The sequence below is a fragment of the Neoarius graeffei genome, chromosome 17 (assembly GCF_027579695.1).
Source record: "Neoarius graeffei isolate fNeoGra1 chromosome 17, fNeoGra1.pri, whole genome shotgun sequence".
Taxonomy (NCBI): domain Eukaryota; kingdom Metazoa; phylum Chordata; class Actinopteri; order Siluriformes; family Ariidae; genus Neoarius; species Neoarius graeffei.
Genome location: NC_083585.1, coordinates 36,961,444 through 36,975,291, shown reverse-complemented (window position 1 = coordinate 36,975,291; position 13,848 = coordinate 36,961,444). Strand labels below are relative to the sequence as shown.

General features: G+C 41.7%; 1 protein-coding gene across 4 annotated transcripts in view; it reads left to right on the top strand.

Annotated features, from left to right (window-relative positions):
* The window catches only part of tenm4 (teneurin transmembrane protein 4), a 353,388-nt gene that overhangs the window by 270,981 nt on the left and 68,559 nt on the right, over window positions 1–13,848 (top strand). For 2 of the 4 annotated variants that reach the window (XM_060944154.1, XM_060944152.1), the window contains 3 exons: window positions 6,483–6,732; window positions 7,348–7,368; window positions 13,199–13,431. In XM_060944154.1, the coding sequence (XP_060800137.1) occupies window positions 6,483–6,732; window positions 7,348–7,368; window positions 13,199–13,431 (504 nt within the window). The remainder of the gene's footprint in view (window positions 1–6,482; window positions 6,733–7,347; window positions 7,369–13,198; window positions 13,432–13,848) is intronic. The other 2 variants (XM_060944153.1, XM_060944151.1) reach the window with 1 other exon arrangement.

Genomic DNA, 13,848 nt, shown 5'->3' with positions numbered 1-13,848 from the left:
TCGCCTATTACATAGCTAGTGTTACAGTGGGGGGCTAGTCCTCTGGTAACTGCGAGAGTTTTTTTCAAATTCTCACGACATCAAGAATGCCCGTGTAGAAGTAGGTGTAATTATGTGATGAAATCCATTCTCCAATATAGTCGCTCTTACGAAAATGTTTTTGTCTTCGATTACTGCTTCTGAAGGAACCACAGATGTGGTATCTGCTCGTCCCCACTGTAGGTTAACTCCTGTCCAGTTGCACAGGTCATTGAGATCAGGCCAATCAGACCTGACCCCAAAACCAACGTTGTTACTGTCCAATTTGTTATTCGACTTCTTTCGGAAGCCCAAAAAACTGGGTTCAGATTCTCGAGCAAGAGGGACTTTACACTTTTCCAAATCAAGAAGAAGTGATGCTCTGGCCATTTTTCTGATGGTGTTATCATCGCTGTTAAGCATGGTCAAAAGATAGGCCAGCCTAGTGGAGACGTACGTCCACTTGAGATCCGGCACTCCCAAGCCCCCTTCACGTCTGCTCAGATCAGATCAAATCAGATCAGATCAGATAATCTTTTATTATCCCACAAGGGGAAATTTACATTGTTACAGCAGCAAAATATATAAAGAGAAAAAGATAAGGCAGTGAAGGAGTAGTGCAAAAGTACCAAGTATACAAAAAAGGATATACACACACACACACACACACACACACACATATATATATATATATATATATATATATATATATATATATATATATATATATATATAAGAAATAAACTACAAATTTAGAGATTAAAAAAAATTAACAAATTTGCATAACTTAAATGGCAGATATATAGTTAACATAAGTGTATTACAAAGGTGGTATTGCACGTGTAAGTATTGCACAGGTATTATTACCAGTATTACCCAGATAGTATTACACAAGTAAGTCGGTATATTGCACAAGAGCCATTTAACCATGTGTAGCTAGCAGTTTGCTGTAAAGTACTGATGCTGATAGTCAGTGCACACAGTATACGTTCAGAGAGGTTTCTATGGATGTAGAAGTGATCTGGACAGTATTGTTCATTATTGTGAGGAGCGTCTGGTGCTGTGCTTGGTGAGGTGCCGGTTGTACAGTCTCACAGCAGTAGGGAGGAAGGAGCTGCTGTATCTCTCCTTAACACACCGCAGATGGAGGAGCCGGTCACTGAAGGAGCTGCCCAGTGCTGCTACTGTCTCCTGCAGTGGATGGGAGGTGTTCGCCATTAAGAATGACAACTTGGCCAACATCCTCCTCTCCCCCACTACATCCACTGAGTACAGTGCACAGCCCAGGACAGATCCTGCCTTCCTAATCAGCTTGTTCAGTTTTTTTCCTCTCTGCTGTTGTGATACTGCTTCCCCAACAGACAACTCCATGTAATATGGCTGATGCCACCACAGGGTCATAAAAAGAGTCCAGAAGTGGACCCTGTACTCCAAAGGCCCTGAGCCTCCTCAGCAAGTGGAGTCTGCTCTGGCCTTTCTTGTACAGGGCGTGTGTGTGATCAGTCCAGTCCAGTTTATCGTTCAGATGAAAACCCAGGTACTTGTAGCTCCTAACAATCTCAATGTCCTTTCCCTGAATGTTCACTGGGGTAGATGAAGAGAACCTCATCCTGCGGAAATTCACCACCAGTTCCTTGGTTTTACTTGTATTGATCTGGAGGGAGTTCCGTTGGCACCAGTCCACAAAGTTCCTTGTCAGTTCTCTGTACTCGCCATCATTGGCATCTTGGATATAGATGATGGATAATGTCGTGGGTTGTGTGGGTGTTCAGGCCAAGCCATCCTCTCACTACCTGTACAGTTTTATTATTTAAATCCTCCAAAACCTTCTGTGGCATATGAACATTGGCGAAGAAACGTTGAACCTTCGCTAGAGCTGTCTGCCTAATGCTTTCAATTTTCATGGTCAGCAAGAGAGAAGAGGCATCAATTTTCTGCAGCCTTTCAATGTATTCAAAGAAGATTTCATTCACTTGTTCATCCCAGTCGCCCGCAATATTAAATTTATGTCCAAGATATGTATAGGACTCCTTTCGTGAGTAAACCTTGATTAATTTACTATTGATAGTAAATTGTGGATCTCGATCCGAACACACACGCGCACACACACACACAATACCTTCATTTCACTTTTACACAAGAATTGAGTATGGGTTAATCCTTGGGAGAATTGATACAGTAACTAACCAGGACCCAACGAGATAAAATTCCTGGATTTACCATGGGGGTGATGGCATGACGTCTTTCCCAGAATTTCTCAGAGGAGCTGATGCATGACACCTTGAATGAAGCAAAAAACAGAATGCAAACCCAAAAGTCAGTGAAGAAAAAGAAAAATGTGAGAAATTGGAAATTGGAGTTTTTCAGGAATGGAGGAGCTGTCAAAGACAACATTTTTCATCAAAGAAATGGCAGAATGGCCAAAGTAATATGGCTGTTAATGCACAAATCACCAGCCGGTGTAAATCAATTCAAGTGTTTTTGTTGCTGTTGTTGTGGTTCCATTCAACTTGTATTAATTGTTTATACTGTATATGCCTTTTATACAGTATATTGGATATAACAAAAAAAGGGAACAATTCTGTGACACACAACAGAACAGAAAAAGAAGAAGCCTTTATTTATCACACGTACACTCAAGCACAGACTTAAGCACAGTGAAATTCCTCCTCTGCATTGAACCCATCTGAAGCAGTGAACACACAGGCACCAGTTGGGGGTCAGGTGCCTTGGTCGAGGTCACTTCAGGCCATGGCCACCCCATGTTAAACTAACCGCATGTCTTTGGACTGTGGGGGAAACCGGAGCACCCGGAGGAAACCCACACAGACACAGGGAGAACATGCAAACTCCACACAGAAAGGCCCTCGTCGGCCGCTGGGCTCGAACCCAGAACCTTCTTGCTGTGAGGTGACAGTGCTAACTACTACACCACGATGCCGCCCAGAGGTAGAAACCAAGGGTGATAAACATAGTTAAAGGTTTAAAATGTAAATATCTCATCTCATTATCTCTAGCCGCTTTATCTTGTTCTACAGGGTCGCAGGCAAGCTGGAGCCTATCCCAGCTGACTACGGGCGAAAGGCGGGGTACACCCTGGACAAGTTACCAGGGCTGACACATAGAGACAAACAACCATTCACACTCACATTCACACCTACGGTCAATTTAGAGTCACCAGTTAACCTAACCTGCATGTCTTTGGGAGAAACCGGAGCACCCGGAGGAAACCCACACGGACAGAACATGCAAACTCCGCACAGAAAGGCCCTCGCCGGCCGCTGGGCTCGAACCCAGAACCTTCTTGCTGTGAGGTGACAGTGCTAACCACTACACCACGATGCCACCCAGAGGTAGAAACCAAGGGTGATAAACATAGTTAAAGGTTTAAAATGTAAATAGATTTTACATATATAGTATATTTTATGTCACAACCAATGAAATGGGATTTTTTTTATTGAAAACATAATTGTTTGCATCTTGGTTTGCATTTGAAATCTTGGTTTGAAATTTGAAAGCTGCAACTTTATCAAATAAAAACACCTCTATGTTCGTGTGCCCATTCTTTTTTTTTATATAAACACATGCTTTGTCATACACGGATTATTAATGCTACCGTTCTCCAGCCTCCACAGACTGTTATTTCAGCACCATGGACTTCACTGACATTCTGACATGAAGAGGCCATTTTGTCCACTCTGTTTCTCTTCATTGTCTTTTTTATGCCTTTTTGGTGGGAGGTCAGTTTTCATCCTTCTGCCGAATTGGTTTTGAAAGACGGGAGCCATGCGCACTCGCCACTTTCTATCAGGAGTAAGCACTATTGCCAGCATCCATACACACTCATCACAGGAAATGAGGCGTACTTACAGGAGCGTGCAGAGCACAGGTGGCACTTCGATCTGTCACTGATAGCAAATCCACTCGGCGGGAGAACAAACTCTTCCGACTTAGGACTTCCTCTGAAGTTGATTCTGGCTCATCAGATATCAGATTCATTCATGTGTAGTCTTTCTTTCTCTCTCTCTCACTCACACACACAGATCCCTCACTCATATACTGTATATTGCATTTATATGTATGGAATTCACAGTGCTCAGAGAGAGAGTTGGCAAAGTTATCAGATTTTATTATTCATAAATAAACTGACTGGAAAGATTGTTGGGTTAGTTTTTTTTTTTTACATTTGCACCATTTGGAGCCAAAAAAAGTTTTGTTTCAAGCTGAGCAGTGGGGAAGCCATGGCCAAATTGTTAGAGAAACAGCTTTGAGACCAGAAGGTTCGATTCCCTGAACCAGCAGGACTGGCTCAGGTGCCTCTGAGCAAGGCGCCTAACCCCCAACTGCTCCGGCAAGAGTGGTGGCATACCTTGTGTCTGATTAGCCAGAGAAAAACTGATGTGATTATCGGTTTGGGCGAGAACCCAACCATAACTTTTTAACTGAGTAGTTAAGATTCTGTTTTAGTGATTGTAAGATCATAATGAGACCATCAATGACGAAGTAGCTCACTCCGGCCCCGTGAGAAATCAAATCTGGGTAGAAGTTATATGCAACCTAGGTACCCCTACCTTCATGCCAGAAAGAATTAAAATCAGTGAAGAATTGAGGGACAAGAAGCGATTTGTGTGGAAACTGCTCATTAGGGCTTAATTACTCCATATCTTCATTATAAATTGCAATTATGCAAATTTGGGTAGAAGCCATATGCACCTCAGGCAGACCTACCTTTTCTTCACCATAAAAATCGGTGAAGAATTGAGAGAGAAGAAGCGCTTTTCATGAAAAGTGATTGATGCTGGAGAGATGACAGACGACGGACAGACGGACGATGGACAACACATGATGGCATAAGCTCATCGCCTGTTGGCCGGATGAGCTCATAATAAAAAAGCATTTTGTTGAACTGTATATGTACTGTATACTGTATATACACTGTACTTTTCCAGTCATTTTTACTACATTGACATTTTTGCTCACAGTTTGTTTAGTTTTTATGTATTCCATTAATTTTTAGTTTAGTTTACTGTATTCCACCATATTCACTGGTCAGAGATGATGACAGGAATTTAAACGCAAATGTTCATTATAGCTCAGCAATGGATATACTGATTGACTTAGAAACCTATCTGGATTCATAGTTTTTAGATTTAGAGCTTTTCTTTGGCGGTCAGGAAGCTAGTGTTGATTACTGGTTTTCAAGCTGCCTTCCCAGGATTGTTGTTGTTGTTGTTGTTGTTGTTGTTGTTTACAGGGCCTCTCTATGACAAACTGTCAAGTTTCATAATGATTTAAAAAACACATACATCTGGGTTAAAATTTTTGAATTTGTCTTCGAGTTCCTCATAGAGCGTAAGCAGCAATGGAATGATGAGTGATAGACAGAGTAGGCATTATTTTCTGGAAAGCCAACCGAAGCATGTCATGTACGGAATGAAAAAACTCAGGCCAGTAAATGTGAGTTTTGCTTGGTCTGCTTCCGTTCAGTTCTGGTAATGATATAAAATCCCTTCTCACGGAGTAGCAGAAATCCTGTTGCTCAATGACAGGATGATGCCTTTATAAATAAAGCTGAACTGAATTGAAACAGCAGTAAAACCCTATGACTTCTTTTACTACATGCTTACATTACACCAGAAAGAAGATGAAATAAAAGAAGAGAATGCATTCCCAAAATAAATCCATCCATTTACACATGCACATATCCATATATATATACAGTATATGCATATGCAGCCCCCAGTCATCAGGAGCATCATGGGTAGATTAGATTAGATTAGATTAGATTAGATTAGATTAGATTAGATTAGATTAGATTAGATTAGATAAAACTTTATTGATCCCTTTGGGAGGGTTCCCTCAGGGAAATTAAGATTCCAGCAGCATCATTACAGATAAACAGAGAAGTATTAAGTATTTACATAGGGCAGCACGGTGGTGTAGTGGTTAGCGCTGTCGCCTCACAGCAAGAAGGTCCGGGTTCGAGCCCCGTGGCCGGCGAGGGCCTTTCTGTGTGGAGTTTGCATGTTCTCCCCGTGTCCGCGTGGGTTTCCTCCGGGTGCTCCGGTTTCCCCCACAGTCCAAAGACATGCAGGTTAGGTTAACTGGTGACTCTAAATTGACCGTAGGTGTGAATGTGAGTGTGAATGGTTGTCTGTGTCTATGTGTCAGCCCTGTGATGACCTGGCGACTTGTCCAGGGTGTACCCCGCCTTTCACCCGTAGTCAGCTGGGATAGGCTCCAGCTTGCCTGTGACCCTGTAGGACAAGATAAAGCGGCTAGAGATAATGAGATGAGATGAGAAGTATTTACATATAGAAATATAAAAAGAATAAGATATGGGGACGAGAGGAAGGGGGTAACGGGCGGCTACGCAGCATCTCCTGTCCAATGCTTCATTCACATTTATGTTTTATCATCATTTATGTAATAACCAGCTTAACATCTTCTGTCATCTCCGACAGGCATCCTGCACAAAGGCAATGGAGAGAATGTATTCATTTCCCAGCAGCCCCCGGTCATCGGGAGCATCATGGGTAACGGACGGCGGCGCAGCATCTCCTGTCCCAGCTGTAATGGTCTGGCTGATGGAAATAAGCTTCTAGCTCCAGTAGCTTTGGCTTGCGGGTCAGACGGCAGTTTATTTGTGGGTGACTTCAACTATGTTCGTCGAATCTTCACCACTGGGAATGTCACCAGCGTTCTGGAGCTTAGGTACATCATGTCCACTACAGTACATACTCCTTCTCACATACACAGTTATTGATTATTTTTGAGACTTATAAGATAAGCTTCCTGACAGATAGCGGTTATCAGCAGCACTTAAAATCTGGGCTTTACTTAGAGTTAAATGGGATGGACTCGTGTGCAGCGAGCATTTGAAATGGTTGAACCCGAAGATGGAGCAAGACATGAAGCTATTTACATATAGATAGTGGTGTAACTATACCTTATAGCTGTGTAATCTCTCTCACTGTGTCCATTCTGCAATGTTAACCCCTTAAAATCCTAGCTTATTATAGTCATTCATCTTAAAAGTACATAATACTGTGACTCTTATGAACTGTTTAATAAATACATTAAAACTAATGCTGTAATTGTGGAGCCTCTGATGTATCCCGGGAGTTTAAGGGGTTAAAATGTTTGTATATTATTCTGCTTTTGGAAATGGTAATATGATAATTGATTTATCATATTCGGTTTGTATTTTTTGATATCTTTCCTGCATGAGCTGAATACTAACACACTTCTAACTCGCTAATCCTAACCTCTGCTAATGCTTTGGTTATCTTCCTTCTTTTTTCCTGCTGTTCTTATCAAACGATACAGAAATAAAGATTTCAGACACAGGTAAGAGATTTCTGAAAGGCTCACTTCTTCTTTCAAGCATCACCCATTTCATAATAATATCTCATGTCAGACAAGGCACTTGAGACTGTAAAGATTTGTCAAAAATCATACCGTATGGGCGAGATCTGTGCTGCAGACTGTGTGTTGAGTGAACATTCTGACACGGTTACGTCTCAGCGCATCAGAAAGATTTATATCTCTCACAGTGGTGAAAAGGGCAGTGTTATGATAGTCCGTTGGATATGTAGATGGGCATTGACAGAAGTTAGTCTGATGCACACATTTCCACCCCTCCCTGAATTTTGGCCACACATTAAAGCAAACATTTGCAAACATTTGACATATGTCAGTGTATCAGAGAGAGCCAGATTCCCAGGACCATTATTTGAAATGTCAGACAGGTAGATGGAGCAACCATGTCAAGTCGTGGACTTAGCATAAGCCCTGTTTCAGTGCTTTAAATATTTTTCACCCTCAGGGGACATGGTTCCCATAATGACAGTATCCACCACTAGGAGCAGGGAGGAGAAAGCTGACTGCTTTATATATAGTCTAATTTGACATTTTGGTCAGAGAAAAATTATGCACTTAACCGCATTTAGCGCCATCCAAATGTGCAGTCCATTAATGACGTTTGGTGTCACGAATTGTAGTCCATCATCCAAAATGCTCTCGACTTCAAATTGAATGTCTGAAGTTAAAAAACTCTGCAGGATGTGCGCTTGCAAGCATTACTTCTCTTCACAGAGGACAAGACTTAGTGTTCCATGAGCAGGTGTCTGGCATGACAGTGAGTAACAGTGCTGAGGTTTGACTGACAGGACGTGAGTGATGTTCAAGACTGGGCAGAAGTAGCCGGGCAAATACCAGCTGCTTGAAGCCATCTAGCGTGAAGTGCTATTGATTGATCTTTACTCTGGCAGGTCATGGCTCCCGTGGTGAACGTTTCAGTTCTAGGCAGGAAAGAGGAAGGCTTTACACATTCCATCTGTCTCCATATGGGCAGGATTGCAGAATATGGCTAAGTATAGCTATAGACTTAACTCTTTCAAGTCCAGCAGGAATCCGTGCCATTGCATTTTCCCATACTTGGTCAGAGCTCTCCCATCATTACATTACAGGCATTTAGCAGATGCTCTCATCTACAGCAATGTACAACATACCCAGAGCAGCCTGGGGTTAGGTGCCTTGCTCAAGGACACTTCAGCCATTCCTGCTGGTCCAGGGAATCAAACTGACAACCTTTTGGTCCCAAAGCTGCTTCTCTAACCAATAGGTCATGGTGTCCTATCATTCTGCATTCTCATTTTGGCCAACAAAATACATATTTTTCTCTAAAATGGTACCAAAATCAATAAAGGAGTACAGCAGGGGTGCCCAATTCAATTCCTAATGGACTGGTGTCTGATTCATGTGATGAATGTTTCAGTTCTAGACAGGAATTAGGAAGCGTTGACACATTCCATCTGTTGCCATGTGAACCGAATTGCAGCAAATGGCTAAGTAGCTCAGATTTAACCCTTTCATGCCCTAACCCTGGTCTACAGCAAGGATCCGTGCCATTTGAGTTGGAAGTTAAAGGTTCTCCCAGGATTCTTTTGATGGTTAACCATTCCAGCATTTCAGTGAGATTTTTCATGAAGCCATTTCTGAAAGGGAGCCCCTTTGTTTCAGGGTTCTACCAAGAACCATTAATTGATCTCCCCGGGGATAAACCGATGGCAAACCAGGTTGGAACTCCCTATTTGAGAATGTTATTTGAAAGACTGGCACAGGGCTAAAATCATTGTTCAACTGTGAAAAAGCAGAAATGTGATCTGTATTAACTTCATGTGTTAATGTGCATGTGAGGCTGAGTGTGTAAGAGTGTGATTGTGTATGTTAGACCTTATTGCCATGTGCTGTGACCATCAATAGGGTGTGCCTTCTCTGCCTGAGCCACTCTTCATCATCACAATGACCCATTGTGAAATCTAATTATCCCCTGAAACTGGCTGTAGCAAGGGACTAGAGAGTCCATGAATTTAGGATGTATTCCTCACATAAAAGAGCATGATGGGAAAACCATGCAGCAACCAAAGATATACCATTTGAACTTCAGGGAACTAAGAGCACAGAGTCAGCTTGCCAAGTGTGCCTCACTTCCTTGCTGATCCTTGACAAACCAAGGCCAAAACTTTTTGTGACAAACCCTCTGTGCCTCTATTCCAAATGGAGGTCATCAGTCAGTGTGGTCATTCGAGGCCGAGATGGCTTTCTGCCCTCAGGTCAGCTGGAGCAGCCTGTTTCCAAGCATGCAGCAGAAGGTCAATTGTCATTCTGTATAATAAATTGGAGTTGGCAATAGGACAGATCCGCTTCTTCCACTCCTCCACATTCCTTTGAGGTCTTGGGCTTTGGCAAGGCTGCCTACACCCTAAGCAATGTTTAAGGATTGTGAAGAATCAATCTAGAGCTCTGCTTCTTAGACAGATAAGTTATTACACTAATGATGTGTAGCAGGACGGCACTGTCTTGAAAGCCCAATGGCCTCGGCTATATTTAGGTAACCATCATTTGCTTCAGCAGGACAGACACTAGAAAAGAGCAAATCTTTTCTCAAAAGTGTGATCTTTTCTGACTCTTGACCTTTTTAACTCTCTTAAAGCGTTTCTGTCATCTTGACCTTTCTTGCTGTGTTCATGTGGAGATATGCATTTGTGTCAAAAGCCACCGTAAGACAAAGAACAGTAAAACAGATCAAGTCACTATGAGCCAAACATCAAGTGCAGACGATGTTTGTAACTGATTTTGGAGAGTTAGTGTGGAGCTGAATTTGGTGGTTGTTAGACAGTAGTTGGGACGGCACGGTGGTGTAGTGGTTAGCACTGTCATCTCACAGCAAGAAGGTTCTGGGTTCGAGCCCAGCGGCCGACGGGGACCTTTCTGCATGGAGTTTGCATGTTCTCCCCGTGTCTGCGTGGGTTTTCTCCGGGTGCAGGTTAGGGTAATTGGTGGTTCTAATATGTCCATAGGTGTGTGTGTGTGAGAATGGTTGAGAGGAGAAAACCTCTATAATAATATAGAGTAGAAGGCAATGGGAGACCACTACTGTAATGTTCCCTAGAGACTGATGGCTGAAGCCGTCAGAGCGGCCATGTCACTGTGGTGATATGCCAAAATGGATGGATGAAGACAGTAATGGTAGATGAGGTGGTGGTGATTCTGAAAACTGGAAATAAATGAGAGGAACTGTGTTAAAATAAGTTAAGTAGAAAGGAGGTAGAGTGACATGTATGGTCTTTCTTTCAAACATTTCACAGTTATTCCACGAAATCGAGTCATACATGAGCTGTTAGCCAACGAGGCGTGGAGTGCTGAGTTGGCTATAAGCCATGTACGATGAGATTGACTGGAGTCACTGTTTTATTATATCCACATTCACTGGATTTTGAGGATTTTGCAAGTTTGATAAATAAAAACTTAATACAAAATGTCCAATAAAATAATTTCTGCTTAGGCGGACTTCTTAAAAACCTATCGATGGCTACATCAGTTGACTTTAGTGTTGTTGTTGTTGGTTTTTTTTTGTTATTTTTTGTAGAAAGTGCCGTCTTGCTGTCGTGCCAAGGTATAGAATAGGTCTAGACATTTATTTAATTCTTCCTTGAGCATTTCAGTTATGCATACATGTCAACCTATACGGAATGTCCGTATTTTATACGGATTTGATTCAATAAACGTAGTATACGGGCGTACAAATAAAGTTATACGGATTCTTTAAAAAAACTTCAATATTTATTTAGAGCTATAGTCAATTCCCACGATGATAAAAGAGTGCATAACATTTACAAATGTACTGTACACCACAGACAGCCAGTAAAGAGTCTTATGAAATCGCGCATTATCTTGTGGTAGTGAGATTTCATTCCACTTCTGATCATGCGCACACCGCATTGCGAGAATCCCGCCAACCGGGAAGTAACATTTTGTTTGAAACGCATATTTCCACCTGAGCGACTTTCACTAGCGATTGAAAAGATTCTGAATGGGCACTCCGGCAAGATCAACACAGACACTTGCTGTGACATGCAGCCTCGTGAGGTATTGGTGCAGAGTGCTAAAAAAGCTGTCATGGAGTACAATTCAGAACATTAGAGTGGCACTTTGTGTTTTTGTCAAACATTGGAGCTTTGTATTCATTCTGAAGGTTTATTGTTATTAATATTGAATAAAAAGTAACTGGGATATATCATTGTTAATTATCATTCAAATTTTAGGTAAATTATTTTAATTTGCATCTTATACGGATTTTATAAGGGAAATACGGATTTTGGAGGTTGGTTATACAGGTTTGATTGACCAAAGGTTGACATGTATGGTTATGTAATTTTCAAACTTCTTTGAGTTTTTGAACCAGTCTAAAAAATTCAACAAATTTTAATGCTTAAATACCAAGAATGTAAACAAACCAGCGAAATGACAGTAGCAATTTGTGAAAAATGTTATGATAATAATTCTTGAAAAATAAAAAATAAAGATGCATTCTTACGATCAAATACTTTCATTCCATATTGTGTTGTTTTGGGGGTTTGTTTTGAAGGAGTTTTTATTTGGTCTTCGGTTGTTTCATCAATACGGTCCACCATTTTGTTTTTCTCTACTCACGGTATATGAGCTGATAACCTAGTAGTAGAGCAGCCAATAAGAGCGTGTGATTGCTCATATCCAGTGAATGTGGATAGAATAATAGCTATTTCATAACTCCATTGTGGTTTCCCATGCTGCATCCCCATTTCTGCCAACCAAAAATTTACTTTTTTTTTTTTTGAAAGCTGTACTGAAGCTTGACAAAAGGACACATTGGGTACCCCATTACATTGCTGGAAGACAGGAAGGCAGCTCTAAAACATTCCCAGTTAATTGAGTGCCTTTGAGCAGAGACAATGGTCAAATTATGCTGAATTCCAGCCAAGCATTAAGCACCTGTAAGATAGGGTGAAGGACTGCATTAGCCACTTCTGGTATCTGAGTCCACATCAGTTGAAGTGCCACGCCACAGTTAGCCAACGTGTGATTTCCTGAAATTTTAAAACGCAGTGCAGGTGCCTTGCCTTTGTTTGATTAGCTTGCAGTGAGGAGGACCAGCAGCAAATGCCCAAGCGAAGTTTGTGTTCCAGCAGGTAGCTGGCTTTCTCACTCCAACTTGATTGGAGCTATTTTGTCAGGCATTGATGTTGGCGAGCCCCTGGGTGGATGTGAGAGATGGCTGTGTCAGCTTGACTCTGTTGTATAATGGGCTATTTTTTGAGCAGTGTGCCATTTCTGTTTGAAAATGTATAATGTTTTATATGCCAGACCTCAGAGCACATACATCTCTATAAGAAAGCTTTCCTCTCATGGGAAATTGGCAGACCACCTACCTGTACGCACTGACAGCACATTAGCCGCCTGGAGGTTTTACCCTGCATGAGAAAAGCCTACGTTTGATTGTTTAACAGAAGTGTACATGTTGAATATGAATGCATTGAACATCATACAGATGTCTGTGGCAGCTGAAATGGTGGTACATAATTGGGTTAGGATTTTGAAAGTGGCATATATGCATTGTGTTTCTCCATCATAGCTTTTACATACAGTGTGAACATGGGCCCATCTACTTATCAGGTCTGAAAGTGACTATGATTACAGCTCCAGCAATATCAGTTCTGCTGTTGGGAAGGTGTAGAGCTACAAATACCTCTTACTGTGTAGAGATTTCTCTCCACAGTCATGTCACATGTATTCACATGACACAAATGCAAATTGTGTGTGCCAACATTTCTTTCTGACTTTTTTTTTTTGCATGTAGTAACAGTCCAGCCCACAAGTACTACCTGGCCACAAGTCCGGTGTCAGGAACTCTGTACCTGTCAGACACCAGCAGTAGGAAGGTGTTCAAGGTGAAATCTCTGAACATGGTGAAGGATGTGGCTAAGAACCTAGAATTGGTGGCGGGGACGGGGGACCAGTGTCTCCCCTACGATGAGACACGTTGTGGAGATGGAGGCAAGGCTGTGGAGGCGACTCTCACTAACCCCAGAGGTAAGAGCCTGAATCATCACCATTATAATATTTCACCACAGAGATGTCAGCAGGCGTTTACATAAATAAAAATATCTGAAAGTCAATGGAACAATGCTGGCAACAAATGAAAGATGATGAGTTCGAAAGATGCTTATTGCCTGTTAGTTAAAAACTTTTAAAACTGTTAAAACTGTTAATATTATTATAGTCAGGCTGTCTCTTGTTGCCCAAATGAGGATGGGTTCCCTTTTGAGTCTGGTTCCTCTCGAGGTTTCTTCCTCATGTCGTCTGAGGGAGTTTTTCCTTGCCACCGTCGCCACAGGCTTGCTCATTGGGGATAGATTAGGGATAAAATTAGCTCATGTTTTAAGTTGTTCAAATTCTGTAAAGCTGCTTTGCGACAATGTTTATTGTGAAAAGCACTATACAAATAAA